This window comes from Pezoporus wallicus, unplaced genomic scaffold, assembly GCF_028554395.1.
Source record: "Pezoporus wallicus isolate ANWC-B61680 ecotype Strahan unplaced genomic scaffold, APGP_CSIRO_Pwel_v1 contig_3952, whole genome shotgun sequence".
NCBI classification, from domain to species: domain Eukaryota; kingdom Metazoa; phylum Chordata; class Aves; order Psittaciformes; family Psittacidae; genus Pezoporus; species Pezoporus wallicus.
The window spans coordinates 186,076-204,782 of record NW_026635034.1 but is presented as its reverse complement, the minus strand read 5'-3'; the positions used below and the strand labels follow the sequence as shown (position 1 = coordinate 204,782).

At 43.7% G+C, this 18,707-nt stretch overlaps 1 protein-coding gene across 4 annotated transcripts in view; it reads right to left on the bottom strand.

The window, feature by feature from the left end:
* IGF1R (insulin like growth factor 1 receptor) overlaps nucleotides 1–18,169 on the bottom strand; it is a 172,320-nt gene extending 154,151 nt beyond the window's left edge. For 2 of the 4 annotated variants that reach the window (XM_057415075.1, XM_057415153.1), the window contains exon 1: nucleotides 17,195–18,169. In XM_057415075.1, the coding sequence (XP_057271058.1) occupies nucleotides 17,195–17,297 (103 nt within the window). In that variant the 5' untranslated portion in view covers nucleotides 17,298–18,169. The remainder of the gene's footprint in view (nucleotides 1–17,194) is intronic. The other 2 variants (XM_057415233.1, XM_057415314.1) reach the window with 1 other exon arrangement.
* Between the last annotated feature and the right edge of the window lie 538 nt (nucleotides 18,170–18,707).

Here is an 18,707-nt window from a genome sequence, read left to right as displayed (position 1 = left end):
CTATAGTGCAAAGCTTTATACTAGCTCTGATCTGAGGAAGAAAAACGCAAACTAACAGAATAGGAGGGAAAAAAAAAGAGCACAGGTTAAAAGCATCTAAACGCAAAGGAAGACACAAAACACAAATACACTCCTTTCCAACTGCTCGCTTGAAGGCAAAATCATCTGGAAAGCACAGCTGATGGACAGTCCCTGGCCTCGCCTCACTTGTCTGACAGCTCCATTGGCCTCTCAGTGCTGTTGTGAAAGAAAACCACGGTATTTGTGCAAGGCTGGTTGGTTTCGTGTTAAGAAAACATATCTTAGCAGGCTGTGCTTTGCTTTACCACATGCCAGCTTCATTCAACTTCAGATGCAGAAACTAGGACTGAGTCTCCTTATTTCCTCCACAGTTATCCAGCAATTTAGGACACAGCGAAGTGCTGAACTCATGAACTGCCCCAGAGCTGAGAGAGGTCACACAGGGTCTGTAACAAAGTTTTCCAGCCTGCTTTGGAAAAGGCGACCACCCAAAAAGAGAGTTCCTGATGACAGGAATGACTGTGTCAGGTAGTATCACAGCCACAGTAACCTCTGGTGTCCTCTGTGGACAACAGAAGCAGACTTGTCCCCATCACCACCTTCCCCTCCCAGACTCAAGAGGGCCGCAAGAGCTCTACCTGCCCTCCTTTCTCTCCCCTTTTCCTCTCTACTCACACAAGACACTGGCTCAAACTGATACAGCCAAAAGCTGCCACAATGTAAAATGCTTTCATGCATCCCTGCACTAGGGCTCAAGTCACACATGGCAGTGTCCGACCTGCTCTGGTTTCACTAAGCATCTTTGCAAAAGCCTGTACCTATCAGCTACCTCCACTGACAAAGCTGCAAACTAAAAACTCAACCTACAGACTAATCTCAAGCTACATTTGATATAGAGGACACAGGAAGACAGTATTCTGTAAACAACACTGAAGAATCGTGCTTTAATTGTAATTCAGAAAGCCAAAGTTGAGTTAAACCAAAGAGGAAAATAAAAGGCAGCACAAATAACACAACTCCTAAGTGCTAAATAGCCAGTGTACTAACAGATCAAGCGAGCTCCAGTCACATCAACCAACCCAAAGCGTGACATTCTATGAGAACGGAAATGCTGGTTAAAAGGAACTAATGAAGAAGATACCCATCAAAAAACAAAAACCAGATCTGAGCACAGAGCCAGCAGCGAGACTGCCCCAAAACTTACAAATACCGTGTAAAACATCCGACTTGGTGATCCTGCTGCCAAGTAATTATTTACCACATGACGATCAATATTACAATCCACACAGAGACAGGTATTTTTATCTCAACCTCTGTTTGACCCAGTGGGAGCTACAGACACTTTCTCACACTAATTCACATTCTTCAAGGAGAGTCAAGATAGGGAAAACAAAAAGTTGGAAGCCTTTCAGGTTCTGTCTCCTCTCAGCCCACTGCACTGAATCACACCAAAACTACCTTGAGAGAACAGTTCAGAACCTATTTGTGCTGGTTGAGCACTTGGTCAGCAAAGCAAAATCCTTCAGGATCACAGCAAGAGGTTTTGTTCATGCTATAGGCCAAACCCTGCCTCTGCTGTCAGTCCTTTCAAGTCACTGCCCTTCAATGCATCAAAAGCAAATCATCCTTTAAAAATTCCTCTGAAAGGCCTGAACAAGTGCCTAAACTTCCAAGATCTATTCTCTATAGCCTGGAGCAAGAGTGACAGGAAATAAACTTTTCTCCTCAATGGCTGTTTTTAAGTTTGGGGGGTTTTGAACAAAGGCCAACAGTACTAGATCTATAACAAATCTCAAAAGTGCAGGTCAGAAAACAGGGGAGGAGGAGAAGGCGATGAAGAGAGGAAGAGGAGCCTGAAAACCCCTTACTTCAGCCAACTGGTAAATAAGCAATTTCGGATGTTTTAAACATCTTGCATTACCTTCTGAAACGTAACCAAGCCAAAGGGAAAAGGGTTAATTATATCCCTTATGCTCCTGAGCATTTCAGCAGGCTACGCATTCTGTTCTTCTGAAGGGCAAGCTGTTCTTTTATTTATTGTTTAAAACATAAACAAACACAAAGTGTCCAATGTAGTGATTACCCATTTTACTAAACCGGAGGAAAACAGGGCTGCAGCTTTCTGCTGCTCTGAAACATTTAAACCTACTCTGTTTCTCTGACATTTATTTTTCTCCCCTTGCTCTTCTCCAATAGAGATCACAAAAACAACCGCAACATCTGACATACAGGAGAACATCCTGCTGATTAAGAAAAAACAAGAGCACATTACTCTTGAGAGGATACAAAGCACTTCCTAATGCATTCTCCTTTGTCAGCACGACAGGCTTCTTGTCGTTTCAAAGGGAACCTGGTCATATTGATTTTTCCAAAACACGAGTATTATAAAAATATTACGCATTTAATTGGTTTAACAAAGTGCTTTTGTCCTGGGATACATCAACACAGACCCTGCAAACAAGGTGTACGGTATCAAGGTGTGGCTTTAAGTAACTGAAGATTCTCTGTGAGCAGCAGCCTTGAGAACTGCCATGGTCACTTGTAATAAAGCTCTCTCGCAGCTCCTGCAACCTTCAGTAAGACTGAGACATGTCTTTTAAGCGTGGCTGCTCTTCTGAATTCACAACACCCTGAAGAAATATCATCCCTCTCTAAAAAGCAGTGTCCTTCCCATGCTTCACCGAAGCTCAACCATGCAACTCCGCGTTCCATGTTTGCTCAACTTCTTCTAGAGGAAAGTTCTTCACACCCTCTCAGAGCAATTTATTTCTCTAGTTAATCTCTTGCAAAAGCCAGAGTGACTGAATCAGCTTTTCTGAATGTGAAAACCACACACCTAACCTGTCAAGACTGGAAGATGTTCTCAGACAGCAAGATCAACCACCTCCTTTTCCCCTTTCTCAGTTTTCCACAATCCTAAATATGGCAAGAGTGGGAAAAGCTTGTACACACTTTGCAAGGAAAAAAGTCTATTTCTCTTTCTCCTCGTTCTTCATTTCTATTTTAACCCAGTGTATCAGTGTGTGCGTCCATGACAAGTTTCAACTGTTCAAAGACCATTAGATTAGTCACAGAACACAGACTGTTATTTTGCCTTCCCCAATACCCCTTCAGAAAAACTCTTTGCAGTCAGGATTTGGAGGGATGCAATAAACAGAGAAGGGACAGCTTTACCTCCCACCTCCTCTTATTTCTCCAGGGAACTAGACCAAGTTTTCCCTTCCTAAAGCGATACTTCAAGGCTTCTTTATAGCTCTCTTCCAAATATAACTCAGAACAGTATATATCCTCCCTTTGATTTCCTCCAACAAATCCCCTTTCAGCAGAATTTACTCTCACATATGCAATGTGGGCAGAGTCTAGTAATGTAACTTAATAGTTCCTAACAAAAAACCAAAGTTCTGCCAACAGTAAGGAAGGGGGGGGAAAAAAGAAATTTTAACTCTTACTCACACATGTTACCACAATGTCTCCAATTAGTACCTGCCAAAAGAGCATTAATCCCATTTCATCACAAGAACAGAACAAGGTTGCAGACTGACAAGATCAAAGAGCCATCAAAAGATAATGACACACAATAACTGAGACATGCAGTGTGTTCTCCATCATGCAACACTGCTGTCCCTACACCCCACTGTCTGTCACTCTGCAGTCACACTGAGCAGTAAATAGTACCCGGGAGCAAAAGGCTTTGAAGACAGAACCTTCTGAGCTATGTATGTGACAAAAACACAGGTCAAGCAGAAGACATCTCCAGTCCTGAGGAGACTGAAAGTTTAATATTAAGCTTCTATTAGGAGCTACTTAAATCTTTTCCCCTCCACCTTGTTTAAGGGTGTATTTCAGTGCCCAGGCTTCCATCACATCTGGGTCACCCATCAAGCCAGACCATCTCGCCTTCTTAAAGCCTCCCATCTCAGACACACACCTGTTCTCACTATAGACATTTTTATGCTAACACCCAGGGCAGCATTGAATTACTTTATCTAAAGTCACTTCCACATTCCACCCTCAAGCTCCTCTCCGAGAAGCCATCAGTCACTCTCAGCTTTCACACTTGAGGAATTCTGGAATCAACAGGAAATGGAGATCAATTGTGATTTTACTAACTCAATAATGACTCATCATCCAGCTCCCTGTAGCCTTCAAATTCAGCTGCAAAGAGACATGATAGCAAGGCCAAATTAAAAATAGCAGATCTGGCTTGCACACAATTAACACTCGGATTTGTCATGGACTGCAACACACCCAGGCATCTGGAGATATCACAACATTACGACCATCTTCCTTACATCTCCCTGACTGATTCCAAACACGGTTACAATCTGGTTTCCTTAGCTTAACCAGGAAATCAATAAATAATGTTTATTATAAAAACCCATCATACCACATTCTGTAACATCCATCATGCAATTTGAACATGCCCAAGAGTTAACTCTGCCTACCAGTGCCCCTGGCTAGTGATAACAAATCTTCTGTTCTTTATGAGAACTCTCAAATCAGTCATTTCTTTCCGCCTGCGTAACCTCCAAGCCAAAAGAAAAAACACATTTGCATGAAATTGGAAGTCAATAAAACCCAATTATTTCATTTACAAAAATAGAAAATCATTTTCTATAAACTACTTAAATGCATTCTTCCAAAAATAAACTTAATTACAAATCTAACATGGAATTATAACAGCGTATGTGCCTACTGCGATTTCCATAAAATAAAAATAGAAAGCATATAATTTACACAAAAAAAGTTCGGCCTGGCGAATTTTCTGGCTCTTGGAGCCACCCTTTGTTGAAAGGCTAAGACAGCTTTTACATTCAACAGCTACTTCTGCAAGTGCCTCACCGCAGTTTACTCAAATGGTTCCGTTCAAGAAGCACTTCATCCCATATTAAAAGGACTCCTGCAAAGAAACCTGTGCAACAGTCAGCAGGTGAGATCTATTGCTCTAAACTTTTGAGAAACAATGACAAACTATTTCTTTCTGTTGATTTTCTCAAGTCCTGCCTGTCCATAAGTCTCAAAGTGGAGTTCTTCTGCATTTCAATTAAAGTTCCATTTTCCATCCATATAAAACAAACCAACACAAATGAAAAGTCATCTACCAGAAAATACCTCATTTGCCATTTTGTTGCTTACACATAAAAATTAAGGATCTGAGTAAACGTATCCAAGGCATCTAACTATTTACGTGCATGTGTAGAAATGGCAAAGGCAAATAAACCCTGTACTTTCCAAAAGGGTGTATTTGTGAAACAAGGTGTTGTAAGAGCTGTCAGCCAATAAAAAAAAAAATCCAGCTAAAAATATGCAAAATGAGATTAAAACTGTATTTTAAACCAAATGCCCCATATTTCAATATAAATAATTCAGCTGCTTTGAAAAGATGGCAGATGACAACATACTCATCCTCATTTGTTTTGCTGCTCCATCCCTCCACTCTCAACCAGAGTCCCACCCCTCAGGCTCTCGCTGTCCTTCCGTAAGCCAGTGCAACTCACCAGTTAAATCAACTGAGAGAAAATGAACTTTTCCCCTCTCTGAACACCTCAGTAGTCATGACTGTGCACAGCACTCCACAGACCCATAGCCTAAAACTAGGTTCATCACTTGCTGGGTACCAGGCTCGACACAAACAAAGCCAGCTTTGCAGTTCTGCTCTTCTTCAAAGAAGACATTGAGGTATGTGACACCATCAAAAGGTTGAGTATTGACGGAAGAGGAGAACAGAGGGGGACAGACCCAATCAAGGTACGCAGATATCTAAATGCAGCATTTCATGCTGCTCATGCCTGAGCCCCTCTACCCTTCTCCCCCACCCACTTCCCCCTATTAAACAGGATTGACACCGTCTCATCTCACCAGGTCTGGGGGAAGCTGCAAGGGTGTCTGCAGATGAGCTTGAGGCATGAGACACTGTGAGCAGTGACAGTCATCCTGAGGTCAGAACAGTAGTTTGATACCACAGTAAACAAGGCCTGTGGCTGCGAGCATGAAAACACTGAATATCTGCACACTTCCGTGAGTGCTGCTCCTAAAGGAAAACCCTATGGAACAAATGGACAGCATCACAGGACAGCCGCGCAGGGAGGCCAAACCATGCTCAAACCACCTCAACTTCTGCTTCATTCTATCTGTATGTGACACCAGGTAATCATAACAGTCACTTGTGAAGATCTGGGGTTTATTTTTAGTGTAATACACTATCTCCTTATCAGCCAGCCAATTCCAACACCCCCATCCTCATACTTCTGCATACTTTGCCTGACAACACACAGCTTCCCAGTGAATGTGCCTTCACCTGGACAGTGTCACACCAGCATCTGAAGTCCCGTCAAGTGTTCCATACACAGAGCACTTTACAATCCCTCCAGAACAGCACTTCTTTGTGTTTTACAAACAGGGAGGGAAATACAAACACCCGGAGGAGGAATACAATTTCTCCCCAACCCTTGCACACTGTCAGCTTCTGAAGCACGAGATGTGATCACTCCCTATTTTAGCATGCATGACTACCAGTGTTGTTGCTCACAAAAATTATCTGGTCCCTTTTTAAAATCCAGTTACAGCATGTAACTTCAGGCTTCTCTCCCCAGCTAGTGGGTGGACAGAGGTGAAAGCAGTGACAACAATATCTTGCTATGCTTTATTTGCTGTTCACAAAAACATAGACCCTTGCTCTCAATTTATACTTGTCAAATCAGTATTTAAACAAAACCAAATCTGGAAAGAAAAACACATGTGAACACAACTGCGTGGCATTACAATACAACATCTGATTCCTGCATTATGATTCTCCTCCTCTCAAACACTGCAACATATTGCAGGACAAATTTAAACATAAAGCCACCGATAGCAACTACAAAATCACCACGAAAATCCTCAGACAATGTTGGCTTAGCCAGTGGAATGTGTAATTCTTGTCTTCATAGTATCACTTTCTTTCATGAAAAATACTGGAAATATCTTTTTACCAGGTTAACCAACTCTGACTTCAATCTTGCTGACATTTCTTAAGTAGAGCTGAATACTTCCATTCATATGCAAATTGTACAATAAGCCGTGAGTAGCAGCACTTGCACAGACTCCCTCACAGAGATGAGCATTCACTCAGCCCAAATCTAATCTGCAGTGACATATCTGAAATGAAACAAGGCCCAAAAGGTGCAACCCCAACAATTTACAGAAGGCAAATTCTCAGCTTTGATGTTGTTTTCTTCTTTTACTTCGTGGAGTATCTTTAAATATTAAAGAGATGAAAGAATCGAGAACTGAGATTGCATCTGTTGCCATCACAATTTAACCACAGTCCATGTATTTATACAGTGGAATCTCCAAAATAACACTGCATCTGTTAAGATGACGGTGTTTTTCCATGGGCTGTGCTGTGTTATAGCGCAGTTACTCCAAAGCTATTGCTTTTGAAGTGCTGATTGTGATCCACCCCAAATTCTTTCTGTAATCTTCCTCAAATGTGTTGAATTGTAAAGCTGTTGCTTCTCAGAGAGGCTTGGGAACAACAAAACCCTAATACATCTCATCAGTGGGCATTTGGCACTAAGGCCTTACAGCTAATGCAACATGTTTGTTTAAACAATGAACTACCAAAAGAGATACTCAAAACACAAACCATCTAAAAACAGATGTCCATTTCACATGTGTTTCTGCTGAAGCACAGGCCACCATCACATATACAGCACACTCAAATGCATTTCTCTGTCTGTGCCTTATTTCTGTAGGATAGCAACAACCAACTTGAAAGGACCTTTGTTCCTTCACCAGTAACACTGGTCACAGCTTAGAATCACAACCCATGGAAGCACATGCAAGCTTGAGTTTTAAAAGGGACTCTCACAACCTAAATTAATTATTAAATACATTATTATATGCCTCTTGTGGAGAAACCATATCAATGAAAACATTTGTCCACATAGTCAGCCCACTCAAATGTGACAAAAACACAAACATTTTATTAGCACATAAGCAAAAAAGAAAACAGACAAACAAACAATCAAAACCTTCAGTCACTCAGACAGGACCCAGGCAGGCTCAAGTCGGTCTCACACCAAGCCAAGTCTCAAGTCTGGAACAACAAATACGCTTTTCTTTAACCCCATTTTTGCTCTTTCATACAGTGACAACTGCCCAGACCAAACCTCCTTCATGAGTGTAGCCACTGAAGAGCTGCAAGCAAACACCAATGTAACTTTTCAAACCAAAATCTCCATATCCAAGGCGCACAAGCAACAAAACTAACAGGCCCTCCAACTTCTGGCATCCTTCACACACGAAGGATCTTGAATTGTGCATCTTTCCTTCTCTCAGCCTCAACACTTCTCAGGTCTGGGGAAGAAGAGCAAAGTACAAACAGTAACAGCAACCTATATGCATGTCAACACAGCTGGGTGTTCTTTCCCCCCATAGTTACCAGGAAACACGACATTTGCAAAGGACCAATAAGATGTGCATCCATCTTGGGAGTGGAAAGAAGAAAAAAGGAATAGAAGAAGCTTCAGCCACAACAAACTGAAAGATGCTGACTGCAATCAATACAGAACCACAAGCTGCTTCCACCTGCTGGGGATACAGAACAACCAGAGAGAAGCAGCAGCTAAAATTCCCATCGTGGCGGCCAGGCACCATCGCAATTCCACTGGGCTTCTTGCTCCATCCCAGTGGGTCTCTGAACTCTTAACAGTTTGTGCCATCATCTTAACTCTTGACACTAGTCCTCAATGAAAAGAAAGGTAGAGCCACCTGAAAGCTTAACAAGAACAATCCACACTATTTAACCCCATCAGTATTTTGGGAAGCAAACCAAACGCCCAGTGGGATACACAAAATTTGACTAGAGAAAATAACAGTTTATTTAACTACACATGAAAAGCCCCATGAGAAAGCAACAAAAACACTACAATAAAAGTAATTTCTGCACTGGCAAAGAGCACAAGTGACAGAACAAACGTGGTATTTCCATCATGATTTCAACTCTAACACTACAGCCAAATGTTACTCTAGGATCAGCTGAACTGTGCAAATGCGTGTTTGTTCCTACAGCGCAGTGCCAGTGCCTTTTCTCCTCATGCGAGGTGTCTGCCATGTGCTTTTAAGCCTTTCAAGGTACATACTACTCTCACACAGAAGGACCCAAGGGGATGTGATGAGTGGCAAGGAAGCAAAGAGTACTATCTTTAGAAAGACAACACGTGGAGATGACTCTCAACCGAAGCCAATGCAAATAATGAAGAAACCACCTCAGTGAGATCCAGGGATAAAGCTCTTCCGAAGTCCAAGCCAATCCTCTGTTAAAAGTTTGGTTATAGACTGTTTCCAGGAGCAGCTGTTACCAGACCTCTCTCCGAAACACTGCTCCCGTTTGATTAAGACTTCAGACTTGAACTATCCATCTCTTTAAGACCACCTTCCACTTCCAGAGAAATTTCTGATTATTTCTGAGGGATGCTCTATCCCACACCATTTCGGGGTTTCTTCTACACCACAAACTACTTTGGAAGCTCGCTCCTCCAATATAACAAGTTTCACAATGAGGAAAAGCAACACTGTGTCAATTCATGCTTGGGGAAGCTACCTTTGCACCTCCCTCCCCACCAATAACCTTTTCCAAATACAACAGTTCAGCTCCTGTGAAGTTTTCCTGTGCATACCTATCAGGAAGCTTTCTCAAGCCAAATACCATGATCCATAAGCAAACCAGATATCACACCCCACTAAATATAAGGGAAAACCTCCTAGCACCTTGCTGCAGCACTTCTTACAAACCCCCAGCAATGTTAACAATAAAAGAGTAAATAAAACAATGTGATGCTATCCCAATCCCACCAAACATAGCTACCAGCAGACCCGTTCAGCTGCTGTGCCTACAGAAGTTTCAGCTCATAAATACTCTGAGCAGCAACACGTCTATAACTAAATACAAAGCGAGCACCTCAGTCCTCCTGCCACTTCATCTCATCTATCTTATATAAGAACTGCCACTATAACACAGTTTGAAGATAATGATGTACTCCGTACTTGAGAATCACACATTCAGCTGCAGCTACCTACTGTATTCCAGTAGTAACAAATGGAAGAGATACTTCAAAGAACACATTATCCCAGCTCTAATTTATGCATGCTCCCTCTTACCATCAAGCCATTTATTTTAAACCTGTCAGATATACTTGTAATGTAGCATCATGAATAATTTAAAAAGTAATCTGTATAAACCAAGTTTATAAACTTAACAGCAGGTACAGTACCTTTCATTCAAGCAAGCTGCTCTCTGGTAAAGTGCAAGGGATCTCCAAGTACTTCAGCATGTATTCATTTCATGCATTCTCAACTTCAAAAAATTCCTCTTTCCTGCCTCCAATCAAACCCTCTGCTATTTGAACACAACTGTGGAAGCAGCTGGCTTAAGTATACTAATATGTGAACTGTTCTTATTGAAGGAAAAAAGTACAAAGCTTCTAGAAACAACCAGTAGAAATGACCCACACCACCCACCCAACATCAGAGGAACACACACACACATGAAGTGCCTGCCTCTGGCACTAAGAATTCTGAACATTATCTACATTTGCCTGATGTCACATTCTGACACTGCTCCCCGCTGCAGGGAGAAGGGATGCTCAGCAAAGAACTCCCAAAAAAGCCCACATGCTAAGAGAAAGTGTTTTCATCGGTTGATGCTCAGCTTCCAAGCAAACAGAGCTATCTTTACAGCATGTAATGGCACCAATAAGAGGTCTGCAGATAACGTTCACTCTGCCTGGTCACAGAGCTGTTTCAGTAATAATCTGCTTCACTAGCAACACACAGTAAACAAACTCATTAGGTCAGTGGACTGGACTTGCCCAACACATACATCTTCACAAACTAAGTATTCACAAAAGCAGGACACACACTTGTTTTATAAACTATTACAGTAAAACATATAACATGTGCAGTTCAGCTCCTGCTTTAGAAGTTTCTTATTTGTATAATACACACTTTTTTTTACTCAACAGCACAGCATAAAGCTCTTGAGGAACAACCTGGTTAGCACTTCTCTTCAACGACCATCTTAACATGAATTATTCCTCTAAGTTGTTATTAACATTAGTTTGTGCTGCTACAAAAGCACACATTTGCTGTTCTACTGAAATATTTACTAGTGGATTTGTTCCTCTAGAGGAATAATCTTGGTACTTTATTGAGTGCAAGGTCCCTTCCCACTGGGTAGGTCAAAGACAAGTATCCTTGGAAAACTACCCGGGGAGTCACTGAAACATGTAGATGCTTATTTGTGCTCATACCATCAGGTTTATGAAGAAAGGAACAGAGTAGCAGGAAATGTTCACATCTGGATATTCCAAAAATCAATGAATAAAATTATATTCTACTGATGCTTACAAATTGTATGCAAATCAATCTGTAAATAAATAACAGATTTTGCTTTTCAGCATGTTTTTAATAATATTGTGCCACAACAGCAACTTCTTGGGGATATCAACACTGAAGAAGTTAATTGGTGTCTTGAAAGGTACCCTTAGGGAACTGCTCATATTTGGCATTTGCAAAGAAAAACTCTCAGTGATGAAGGCAAGTTAAACCTTCCCAGAACACCACCATACTGACACCATGGTTTAACAGAATGTGTTTCCATGGTTTAACAGAATGTATTTCCTTAAGCAATGAGTAAGCCAAACTATTATCAAACTTCTTAAGCAAAAACAAGTCCTGTGTAAAGGAACTAGAGCCTATTTCTGAGTTTAAGGAATTGGTAAAGCTCTGTTTGCAGAGCACAGAAATACATGAATGAACACTGCATGTTGCTAATCATTTGTCGGTCCTCAGAGTTTGTCTCAGACAGCTCTGGACACAAAAAAAGACAAATATAGTACTACAGAAATCCGTCCAGATTGTACCTGTCATGACTTGGCTAAGAGGGAAAAAACCCAGACCAAAAAAAAAAAAACACACACAAGACAGGCTGGCTAACAATCACAAATGCGTCTTCATCAGTGTTGTTTGTCGAATTTAGCTTTTGTACAATAAGAGAAAAAACCATATTAAACTATTCTTTTTAAAGTGGCTTTCCTAAATCACATAAACTAAACCAAGTAACCTACACAAAGAAGCTGTCTATACAATTTAGTGATAGAAAAATTATACACATCAAATATATCAAAATAGTGAAACAGTATTTCTCCCTTTCAAACATCACGGCATTCCTAAAGTCTTTCTGAACACAGAACTCTTAAAACCTTAAAAGCTCAATTCAGTCAGAAAGATCTGAAATAAACTGAACCTACAAACCTGCAGCAACTTTAATTATGAGACTCTCGAGACAATTACTCAAACTGCAGCTTTTGTAAAACCCAGCATACACAATAGTTTTCAATAACAAATGCAGTTTACCCATTCCTGTGTGTGCGCTCACACATAGGAATAAAAACCAGCTGCTAATTGATAACATCACAAAGCACTTCCAAATGGGAAATGCTTTACACCAAAATCCAAGGAAGAATTTATTCTATTTCATAAGCAAAAGTTTGAAGAACTTATTCAGAAAGTAGCCATCACTTCTCAGTCATCGCCTTTTCAAGGGAGTAAAATAATGCTCAAGCAGTTTATTAATTTAACTACAGATAATCCAGATAAACACCCTACATTGATTTAAATAATTTAATTCAGTGCATTTTGTAAGTTATGAACTTTGGAGCCATTACAGATGATGAGCTAGATAAGTTGTTTTCTGTGTGGGATCATAAAGTTAACATCCAGTGTGAGAAAAACAGGTTTCCTGCATATATTATTTCCTCCCTCTCTCAAAGTTCAGGAACATAAACAAACTTCTCTACAATGAAGTCTGCGGTAGCTCACAATTCACACAGATGAAATACACACACAATATAATTAATCATTTAACAAAACTGCCTCTTCTGGTCTCACCAAGTTCATAGTTTCAGTGATCGCCGGTAAAATCTACCTCAGAGTAAAGAGGGGGAAAAAATACATTGGGGAAGAGAAAAAAAGCTTCAGTTAAACATGAACTAAAATTGTCCTTTCAGGTTAACAGTTTCAGCCCTGAAATACATTTTAATTCTAAGTGGTAGATGCTTAAAGAACATAAATCTCCTCACTGAAGACCTCCTCCTCCAAGATTTTCTTAGTAAATGCCAGTTTAGCAGAAAATCAAACAGGATTTGAAACAACTTTTCCCAAGGTAACACATACTGGTAGAAACGAATTATTTGCCAATGAAGATAAATTCAAAAATCATCACATGGAAATTCCTCAACACCGGATTTCACATGTTACATTTCAAGATGACAACTATTTCAGTGTCACTGGAGTTGCGCTGTAATTACACTCTAGGATTAGCTTGAAAGCACAACCGGTCAGGGAAAAACTGACATAAAAATTAAACACAGGCATTCATCAAATCTCAGCAATTTCCCTCTTAAACCCAACAAATCATGCCTCCTGTTGTCCTGAACTGAAACTATTTGATTCATCTGTCCCCTTGCTCTCTGCAGCCCCTTCCTTTCCTCACTTCTCACAACATACTTCAGAAATAGGTTAAATTTCCTTCCCTTTACACAAAGAACAGTATTTCTCTCTCTCAAACGTTGGTTCAGCACAGAATCTTCTAACACACATCATCTTCCTTCCACACCCATTCCACTGCTTTCTCACATTCTCAATGCATTTTGCCTGATATTAGCTAAGTCACTACCATTTCCTAACCCTTTCAGTTTCTGAGTCATGCAAGCCTTTGCTCCAGTTCTGGTAGGGAAACGCTTTGAAAGTACAATCTAACACAATCAAAAAAGCCAAAGTACTGCCTGGCTCAGCGCTCCTTCCCATGGACGCCAGTCACCAGCATGCCCTCAACACTTTCCTCCTCTCCTCTCTCTGGTGAACCCAACTGACACCAATTCCTTAAACATTCTGGCATTTTCTATTCACCACCTCAATTACAGAAGCAATTCTTGAACTCCCATTTAACAACATTCACTAACCACGAGGCGTACAGGGAAACGCTGATGTGAAAGCTAAGGTGTATGTAACGCTGACATTCAGGAGGTCATGAGGGCTTTTACTAAGCAACCTGGGAGAGGGATTAAACGTACAGCATGAGCTACTGCTTATTAACATCAGGAACATAAAATATAGCCTGGACTGACAAACAAAAGCTCAGAGTTAACATGAACAGATCCATCAAGATACCTATCACTCTGAAGTATTACCAGACTTAAAACCATTATTACCCTAAATGTTTAACCCATTCCCTTCTAGACATTCCCTTCGTAAATATACACATGGGTGAAAATCAAAACCCCATCATGCTCAAGGCAGGAAAGGAAGAAAACAGTGTTTACACTGCATCTTAAACCCACCCCTAGGATGAAACAGCCTCCAACAGTTGTAGCTTTACAAATCAAATGCACTGTTGCACCAGCACATACTTTATCTTAACAAAGGGTCTTTTTCTTTTCATTGCTGTGCCGTCCTAACAAAATCTCAGGAAATTCTCAGGATTTTTTAATGCCAGTTTTTGAATCGGACACTTTCCACTGAAGTTACCTGCATTTTAAAGAGGTTTCTGTCCCATAACCACGAAAAGATTTTATATCATTTAGCATTAAAGGGATGGGTCTCTCCCCTCCAGTTGTAACTCCTTTGTATTCCTATTTAGGAATGCCTTGCTTGTTTGACCGAAAATGGAAGTGCCTTTTAGCTATGACACAGTATATATGAAAAACAAATAAAAATTAAGATTAATCTTCCTTCCACTATTGTGGGGAGAGGGAAGAATATGAAGAGATGCAAAACATCTGCTCTGGAGATCATTTTTCCCCCTAACAGCAAAATTCTTTCAGCAATAACTCGCGAAAACAAAGGCTATTAAACTGTAAACTACAAAGGCGATCAATTAGAGACAGCATTCAGCTAAGACAAGTTTTTCAGCATATCTTCCCATATTTAAATGCCTAGATCTGAAAAAGAAGATATTTCATTTGGAAGGTTCTTAATTGGGTCATTTTAGCTAAGTGGCAACCACAAACACTTCGGAGAACTACAGCCTAAAACCCTAACATATTGTTTCTGCACTGTTTCATTCCCAGAGCTGGGCAAGCACTTCTATTTCAAGGTATTCTATACCAGGTAAGGCAAGAAAAAAACTGTAAGCGTGTATCCCAGCATTTGAAGGATATACAGGATCTTCTCCTCCTGCGCTGTTTCCCTATGCAAAGCATTCAATATAATGCTTTGCAAGCCCTTCCCTGAATAAGGGCACCAAGGTCTTCCTTTTCAACTTAAGAGATTAATCTTCTCTCTTGAAAACAGCTCTAGATATAAAGTTCAGCTCGTGGAAGCAAGGCTGTGATTCTCCAGCCCTAGCTGGCCCTGCCACTACAACGCAAAGCCTAAGTTGGGCCTTAATTTGCAAGGAGGTAATTGGCATTCACTGGCTAATGAAACACAATATTACTCAACACGCATTACAGGCTCCATGTATGAGCTCCTTGCTCACTTTTTTCTGTAGTCTGCCTCACCGTCAGTGCATCCAAAGAACTTCCCTTTCTTCTCAACCTTAAACTGCTTTTAGAGAAGCCTTTCTAGTTGCTGATTTCTTTCCCTTTATATATAAAATGTGCAAAATTGATCTCTCCCTCCCTTTCCCTTTTGAAAGCGAGAGCCACACAACAACAGCTCAAGGAGTATGTTGAAAACACACAGCATAAGAAATTAAAGCATCAAGATAAAGAATCAACCCTGCTCCGGCAGACGCCGAAGGACAGAGGAAGCCGGTTTTAAAATGGTTGGGCTCCAAAGCTACCATCTCCCTGCCTATAGAGACACTCCAGAAAACACGGGAAAGCTCATTTCATGCGGGAGATCCTCAACCCATCGTGAGCCCGACACACCGCCCAGCACCGGGATGGATGTGGTGATGATCGCAGGCTGATCCATCGCAGCGCCAGCCATCCCTGCCCCCTTTATTTCCCCCTGCGCCCGAAAGGGGCGGGCACTGCAACAGAACCACAGGTTTGAAACGCACAAAAACAAAAGTCAGGGCTTTTGCAACTGCCAAGCGAGGCAGTCGGACGCGATGAAGGGCAGGAGGGATGCGGGCACCCCCGTCCCGCACAAGCAGCCGCCTTCTCGGTGCAGAACCCGCACACACGGAGGAAGCAGGTCGCACTCTGCAAGTCAGCGGCACAAACCTTAATGCTCGATGCAACACGGCTGCCTTAAAAAGATAGAATCACCTTTGAGAACGCAGCCCCACCATCAAACCTTTCTATCAATGCACAAACGTAAAGTACCGACCTGTAAATTAACTTCTAAGAAAATAAACACTACCAGACTGTGACCTTTAGATTGCGGGATGCCACCGTCAGCCCGCACCCCGAGCGGCGAGGGTGAAACCCTCGGCAGTAAAGCGGCAATAAAAGGCAGGCAAGGCGCTTATTTCCAGGAATTCTTCACTCGCTATGGCAGGTTATTGCATACGGCCTATAAATATTGACAAAGATCAAGCTCTTTCCATGCGGGGAAAGGTCTTTCCCAGCCTGCGAGTGTTTACTACGCAGATCGCAGCGCTGGCTGCGGAGGGCTGAGCACCGCACCGTGCTGTGGAGGGGAGAGCAGCAGTGCGGGTCAGGTGCGGGGAACACAAAGGAGGGCTCGGGCGGGCACCACGACCCGGCAGCCGGGCTGGGGGCTGCGGCTCTGCGAGCCCCGGGTGTAAAACCAGCCGCCCCCCCCTCAGGAGAAGGAAGGGATGGGGGGAGCAGCCCCGGGTTATTCAACGTGCCGGGGAGCAGCAGCGTAACCGGACCAAAACACGCACATCCCCGCGGGCAGCGGCGAAACCGGCTCGGCGGCGGGAAACGGCGCGGGCCCCGCAGCCCCTCACACACGCCCCTGCACACACACACACACAGGGACCCCCCCCTCGGTAGCTCCCCTCACACACATCCATACAGGGACCCCCTCACAGAGACACTGAGGGACACCCCCCCCCCCGACCCCTTCAGACACAGAGGAACCCCTTCTCCACCGATCCCCTCCACACACAGGGACCCTCTCGCTGCTTCCCCCCCCCCCCAGCAGCCCCTCACACGTTCAGGGGGCCCCCCACCAACACCCCTATGCCCCCCTCCCGTCCGACAAGCACCGTACTCACTTTCCCCATTTGTTGGCCACAGACAAAGTGCGGCGAAGACGAGCAGAAACCCCCAGACGACGGCGAGGGACCCTCCTCCAGCGCCAGACTTCATTCCTCTTTCTTTAATTGGACAAAATCCCCCTTTCCGAAAACAAAAACAACGACAAAAAGAGTCCAAAATTGTTCGTTTTCCTCTGTCTCTCCCCGTCCTCTAAAAATACCGAAGGAGGCAAAAAGGCGGACGAGTAAACGGGGCTGGATAAATAAATCCACGTTGCCTCCAAGAATCGAAGAAAAAAACACAAGCCCCTTCGGACTGGCAAAACCGGAGGGGTTTTTGAGGTCCCTGGGTGTTGATCTTCCGGAGCAACCACACCAAAAATACACCCGATATTCAAGATGTATTAACGGCAACAACAACAACAACAACAAGGCATGAAAAGCCCCGGGGCGACGCTGTCTCCGGGGCGGGCTCCGTGTCGGCGGGCGGGGGGCGCCGCCGTCTTCCCTCAGCGCTGGCGGCAGCGGTACGTGGTGCACGGGAGCCGCGAACATGAGGCACATCGGGGCTGGCAGTCTGCATCTTCCACCTCCATTTTCAAACACACACACGGAGAGACACAAAAAAACTGGGAGGGCCGCGGAGGGAAAGGGAAAAGGAGGAGGAGGAGGAGGGGGTGCGACCCAAGGCAATCTTATTACAAAACAACAGCAGCTTCCCCGGCCGTCCCTCAGCGCGGGGACGGGGCTGCCCGGGCGGGATCCCCGCGGCTGCTCTCCCCGCTCAGCGAGGGGAGGGAAGGGGGGGGAACACCCCGCACGCACAACCACCACCCACAGCACCACCGCCGCAAGTCCGGCTGCCTGCAGAGGCTCCAAACGCAGGGTTTGGATCGAAAATGAATTAAAAAGGCTTCCCCCACCACCACCACCACACACACACCTCACTCCTCCTCTTCCTCTCCTCAGCGCCGCTGCCACAGGCTCCTTCTTTCTCCCCCCTTTCCTCTCCAAAAAATGAAAAATAATAAGAAATAAAAGGAATCCAGGCCCAGGCGGCGGCGGCGGCGGCGGCGCGCGCGGAGGCGGTGGCGGCGGCGGGGCGCGAGCGGGCGCGAAGCAAAAGGCGGAGCGGTGGAACCGGAGCGGAGCGGAGCGGCTCTAAGCCAGGGCTGCTGCGGGCCTGGCGTGCGGGCGGAGGGGGAGGTGGAGGCCTGGTGGCTGCAGCGAGCGTCCTGCGGGACGGGAGAGCCCGGGGAGTGACCGTGCCGGTGGTGGAAACAGCTCCGTGTTTGTGCTGAAATGGGGGAAAACCGTTTAAACGGGAACGGGGAGGTAGGAGGGAAGAGAAACGCGCAGCTTTGGTTTCCACGTGGTCTGCTCGGTCATGGTTCGGGTTAGAAGGGACCTTCAAAGGACATCCCATCCAACCCCCCTGCGATGAGCAGGGACATCTTCAACTAGACCAGGTTGCTCAGAACCACATCCAGCCTGGACCTGGATGTCTCCAGGGATGATGCAT